Source organism: Vitis vinifera, chromosome 7, assembly GCF_030704535.1.
Source record: "Vitis vinifera cultivar Pinot Noir 40024 chromosome 7, ASM3070453v1".
Taxonomy (NCBI): Eukaryota; Viridiplantae; Streptophyta; class Magnoliopsida; order Vitales; family Vitaceae; genus Vitis; species Vitis vinifera.
Window position 1 is genome coordinate 27301157 of NC_081811.1, and position 6536 is coordinate 27307692.

A 6536-nucleotide genomic window follows, 5' to 3' on the forward strand; every position below is an offset into this window, starting at 1 on the left:
CCTTATAATTTTTTGCTCCACTTTTGTTTTTTTTTTTTTTTCTTACGGATCAATTTTCACTGGCATATCAATCTTTCTGGTTTATAAAATTTGTCTTTTTAGCCATTCATGTTCACGGACTCTCTTACACTGAAGAGGCTTTGTCATTTTTTTTATTTTCTATATATATACACATATCACATTTTTATGACCTTATAAGCAGTGTATTCCTAAAGTGCATTTTAGGGTTAGAACAGTAACATTAGGGCTGACGTCATCTATTAATTTCTTAGTAGGGCTTGTAGTTTTGCATCTGCAAGGACCCTTGTTGAACCTGTGTTTATCTGCTGCTCAGCGGAATTCTTCTGCAGTTTGTAAGCCCTATTGCTCTCGCTTAGATTAACTTTTCTTCTATATCAACTTGTCTTCACAACTTTCAACAAATACCTACTGATAAAACTTGGAGTAATATATCTATTGTGTCCTAAATTCCATGATCATCACTATATTTTTGCATTACTTTCACAGTACTTTTGGTGATGCTGATCACTCTATTTCAAATCCGTATCTAATGCAACTATGGTTTCATGTGTGCAAAGCAGAAGTTAAGCACAATCTATCGGATTGTCATTATGGCAGGCTATAGAAGCTTCTCACACTACTACATGGCTAGGTTCAATGCCAACCCTGCAATTGTTCCAGGTGGTCGTGGTGGTCGTAGTCTTGCGAGCTCCTCCACTGTTGAGCTCAATCCCAATCGTGTAATTGATTTAGATGATGATGCTGCAGATGGGAGCACTTTGGCTGATTTTAGCGGACTCAATCCCTACACCAGGATGATTTTAGGTCATGACATCGGTTATAACAGATTGATTGATGGTAACCCCGGAACGGTTTCAGGTCATGACCGTAGTGGTGTGATGGGGTGGATAGGCCAATCTTCTGAAAGTGTTGAGGGTGAAACTCGCCAACATCATGTGGCACCAGATTTTGGTAATTATCAGATGCCGTCTGCCAATGCTCCACAGATCTCCTCCTTCAGAAGCACGAGTGCTGTAGTCGGGGGAGATGATCGAAGGGCTGGTCCTTCCTCCAGTGGCCATGATCAGCATCATCCTTTGAAGAGAGAAGGACCAGAAGATGCTGCAGGAGTTGGTGTAAGGATAGGAGCATCTTCTGATCAGAGGAATGTTCGCCAAAGATTTTCTTACGAGAATCAACAAAATTTGGCATCACCAACCAATTCTAATCATGTTCGGCCACTCAGTGAAGATCCCCTATTTGTCTTTCACTTTCAGCGCTCTTCTGGTAATCCAGCACCTAGTATGCAGGAAGCTAGTTCATCAAGAGCGACCGCCCTGTCAGCATATCCACCTCTAGATGGTGATGAAAGACTGCAACGCATGCAAAACCCATCTGGCGCAGGAAGGGGAGATATGGCACAGACTCAAACACATCTGAGTCCAAACTATGGGATTCATGGATCTAATGCTTCCAGTTCAGCTTTCGGTAGCCAGTCTGAGCATTTCCATGAAGCATATCTCCCAATAGGACGAGGGAATCTTGTTCAGCTTACTGCTGGACCTTCTGGCACCCAATTCAGAGGTGAGACAAGCAACCAATTTGGTCCTGCTGCAGCCCCGATACAAGATGGAGCCAATACATTTGGCCTGAATAGAAGAGGAGAGGTAACTGAGCTTTGCCTGTTACACGAACATCATCTTAAAAGTCCATTACCTCTTCTTTGGCCTTGCATGCTGAACTTCCATCCCTGAGTAACTGATTTGTCATTCCTTTTAGTTGTAGTGTTCAAATGTTTGCCTGTCTATCCTATAAACTACGAGAATAGTTACAACTTACGGACATTGTTCTTAATTTATTAGTATAGCAGTACACCTTAATTAACTTTACAACAATATCCATGCATGGATCCATTTTCCTCACTAGTGATATTTGTTAACCATCAGTTAGCCAAACCTCTTACTTTCTCGTTTTTTGTCCATTGCAGCCTCTCACTGGAGCGGCGCTTGTACGCAGGAGCAGCAACATACAAGCACCGGTATGATTTTAGCTAGGTTTTCTATGTGTTTTTGCCGGCAACTACTCTTCTTCTTTTATAAAGTGAATAGTGTATGGGTCTTTCATTTGATTCTCCAATCTCCTCATTCAAACTGTTCTCAGAAAAATTACATATCAATTAGCAAAATAACCACTATTTGATTACATAGTTGGATTTATTTTGTCTCCAGTGCAGAAGATAATGTTTTTTCTCATGCTTTGCTTTCATTGATGGTGGTATATCAGCTTCTTAGACTTTTGGGTCAAGATGTACTGGTCGACTCGCCTTCCCACCAGGCCGGTTCTAATTCGGCTCCTGCCCACCAGGCAGCTTCTATCTTGGAACTCAGGACCCAGCCACCTACTAACTTAGCGCCAGTCTCTGAAGAAGCTGCTAGTTTGGCACCTGCTACCTGGCTGCCTCCGTACTTGCCTGCCCTCCGCGCTGCTACTAGTTTGGCACCGGCTAACTGGCTGCCTGCTTACTTGGAACCTGCCGACCAGGTAGAAAATAACTTTGCGCCAGTTAGTTGGGATGAAAATGACTTTGACGAAGAGGAGGAGGACGATGATTATAACAATGAAGATATGCGTGCAGATGTGGACAACATGTCCTACGAGGTAATTCTATTGAAAACTTAAAAGGAAAATATTGCTTAGCATCATATTCCCTATCATTATTGTCAACACTGCTAAATAACAATTCTGGACTCAGGAACTGCTAGCACTGGAGGACCATATTGGGAATGTCAGCACTGGCTTGAACGAGGACGCCATCAAGGCAAAGCTTAAGCCAAAGAAGTACAGCAGTTTCACAATGGGCCCTCCTGTGGAGGGCGAGATCTGCTGCATCTGCCAAGTAAGAACACTCAGCTCTTCCAGTAGCTTACTTCAACTTCATATTTTATGTTTAGGTTTGTGTATAATTCTATTTGTTAATTTTACTTTCCTTCTAAACGTTTCCTTCTAAACGTTTCCTTCTTTCCTTTTTTTGTTTTTTTAACCCGACCACAGGAAGAGTATGAAGAAGGCGAAACGATGGGAATACTCGACTGCGGGCACGAGTTCCATTCCGACTGCATTAAACAGTGGCTTGTGCAGAAGAATTTGTGCCCCATATGCAAGACGGCCGCGCTTGTATAATTCAGAGAGACTTCCTCTGACTTCCTTTCCTTGTCCCAATGTTATCTATTTCTCCTGGCTTTATAGCAGTGGCTCATCCCATACTTTGTTATTTGAAATTTCCTTTGTTTGGAGAACTAAGCATTGTGTTTTGTCAATGGCATTAATATTTGATTTTAAGCCCTTAAATGGTATGATTTGGCTAGTAAATAAGCCATGGAGGTTTTAAGAATATCATTGGTGGTCTATTTTAAATTAGAATATCATGATTTAATGCTTAGAATTAGAGTTATGGGCCCCTTCAAGGATTTTTCAAGCACTTCGGTAAGAATCATTTTGACTTGCGACAACCACGATTAAGCCCTTAATGTTATAATTTGATAAGCAAATGAGTAATGGAGGCTTTAAGATTTTACAAGAAGGTTCAACTCACAAGTTTGAACCATTGAATTTAGTTAAATTGTGTTTGTGTTGAAAATTCTCTAGCTAAGATCACCTATAAGTAGTCTTTGTTAAGTTAAGTTTAATTGAGGGTCTTTTCATAGAAAGAAAGGACGCAATAGATCCCATATCCTTAACACTTTTACAAATTTTGTTAAATCAAATAATCTTGTTAAATCAAATTTTAGCTAAAATTCACTTGATTTATCCCTTTTTTTTCACAAAAAAATCCGTCAACATCATTTTTCAACCAATTAAGTGAAGGAGTTTACCTCAAAAAATTTTATTCATCTTCTAAACCTCTCCATTTTCCCTATACACCAAAGATCACCTCCATATGGTTCGCTGGTTTAGTGGGATTTTAAAACTACAACTGACACCGTGTACCTAAGGAACAACATTTTGACATAGATATTTGGGAACGATCACTTCTCAACAATAATCATTATGATTGAATCCCTATATATAAATTATTCATGTTATGGTTAGTAGAATAAGATAACTTCAACGACTTCCACTAAATTGTCTCTTTATGTTCTCTAATTTTAGATCATGTTATCAATATGATCGTTGAAGGAAGAAAATCTTGATTGAAAACCTAAAGAAGTTGTGCTATGAAAAATGATTTTATTTCCTTTTATTATAAGATGTATGAGAGATATATCACCAATCTCAAATGTTTTAGATCATTTAGATTGTTATTAAAAAAAATTTGGGTTTAATACACTTTATCCCCTCAATCTATCCTATGTTTTGTACGTTGCCCCTTTAAGTTTAAAATCCAACACATTGCACCCCAAACTTCTTAAGTTGTAACACTTTGCCTTTTTCGTTGGACGGTGTTAGTTTAAGTGGACGGAAATATCACGTGTTATGCACGTGACTAACTAATGAAGGATAAATTTGTAAATTCTCAAACCCAAAAATCCTCAAACAACTCTTCCTCTCTCCATCTTTGTCTTTGTCTTCATCAAACCCTAACCCTATTTGGAGTGCAATTTTCAGCATTTTCCCTCTCTTACAAATGATCAACAGTTTCAGCATTTTGTCTTCGTCTTCTTAATATCTTCCCATCCTTCTTACTCCAATCTTCAAACCCTAATCATAGATTATTTTCTTAGGCATTGTAGATTTTCCGCCTCTAAAGAAAGAGCTAAGGGAGCTTAGAGTTCTGAAATTTGAGGGTCTGTAGATGGCTGTTTTCTGGTGTGATTATTGGAATGACTTTTTTTTTTTTCTTTTTGGTTTTTGGTTCCTAGGTTGATTTTGAATGGTACCCATTTGGGTGAAATTGTTTGTGTGTGCAATGCTTGGTGGAAGGTGGGATTTGGGTGGTTTGACTTTACATGTTCTTGTTGTTTGGTTGCTGAGAAAGTGAAGAAAAAGATAGGAGATTGGAATTTTGGGTTGTTATGGGTTTTCTCTGATCTCGTTTCTGTAATGAAATTGAAATCTCTACTCAATAATGTTAATTAATTGTCGTAAGATCGATGGATATTACGATTTAAGAACTTTGATTTGTTTTGTTTTTACAATTTTTGAGCAGCCAAACGGGGTTAAGGGTGCAATATGTTACAAACTAAAATGAAGATGAAGACTGAGGGAAGGTGAGCGACTTCTTAAGTTTAGGAATTTACAAATCTACTATTTATTAGTCAATCACGGACATTACACGTGACATTTCCATCCACTTAAAACTAACATTGTCCAACAGAAAAGACAAAATGCTACAATTTAAAAAGCTTAGGGTGCAATGTATTTGATTTTAAACCTAAAGAGACAATGTGCAAAACACGGGATAAGTTGAGAGGGTAAAGTGTATTAAACCCAAAAAAATAATATAGTAAAAAGCAATACAGAAAATATGTAAGATATATAATTGTAATAATGCAAGGAAAAAATGATAAGATGACGTTTTTTACATCTCAAGAAAGACATACAATGATGCTACCATTAATTAGTGTCATCTTATAGATTGTCATGATATGATTCTTAAAACTTAACACTTACAAGGACCGTCATCGATCTTCTCATAACATAAACTTTGATGCTTAAAAAAAAAAATCTTGTATGAACCTTGGCACTTATTAAGTATCATTATATTAGGAAAAGACATAATCTTTCATGCCTTAGCATTTATTGAGTATCATTATATTAGGAAGTTTCTTGTTCATATCAATGTTGATGCTCAAAATGATTTCCAAGAAATCAAAAAGCATCATTGCAAAGCTACAAACAATCTTAGCACTCGAAATAATTAAGCATCATCTTGATGTGGCATAAACCTTGACGCTCATATGAAGCATCATCTTCTACCAATATGGACCTTGACAATAAAAAAAAAGTGTCATCTTCTTTCATTCTTCTTGTCAATGACAACGCTTCTAAAAGTGCCATGGTCAGCTCCCTTTCTACCTTAACATTTTTAGCATCATTACAAAGTTAAATAACAGTTATGATGCTTTAAAGAATCGTCATCTTAATTCATGCGTAACTTTAGCATTTTGGATTTCTTGGAATATCATTATTGTGTCATATTATTAGAATTTTCCACATAAATTTAATTCATACAAAACAATGCATTCCCATAAATATTGCTAAAGATTTAACTCATTTTGTGAGATTCCAAAAATCATCTAATTTTCAGCAACTATTGAGTTAACGAGTTTGACTCATTTCAAATGCTATGAAGAAAACAATATACTCATTCCAAATATTAGGTAAAACACCATGGGATTCCCTAGCTAACCTACTCTTGCAATCCCCTTATTCATCTTTCAATCTATAGATAAAATTAGAAGATAATTAACCCATTTGTTGAAGTGGAAAAAGTAATACTAGGAAAAATTATTTACAAAATCCAACAAATATATAAGTTAATTACAATCTTATTATGACTAAACAACTGGCTAAATCACAAATGATGAAAAGTAGGT

The 6536-nt window shown here is 36.9% G+C and overlaps 1 protein-coding gene across 1 annotated transcript; it reads left to right on the top strand.

The window, feature by feature from the left end:
• The first annotated feature begins 611 nt into the window (after positions 1–611).
• On the top strand, positions 612–3180 carry LOC104879941 (uncharacterized). Its single transcript, XM_010654703.3, has 5 exons — positions 612–1667; positions 1988–2038; positions 2284–2658; positions 2753–2896; positions 3052–3180. Exons 1-5 carry the CDS (start codon positions 612–614, stop codon positions 3178–3180), a joined length of 1755 nt encoding a protein of 584 aa, XP_010653005.1.
• The last annotated feature ends 3356 nt before the right edge of the window (positions 3181–6536 follow it).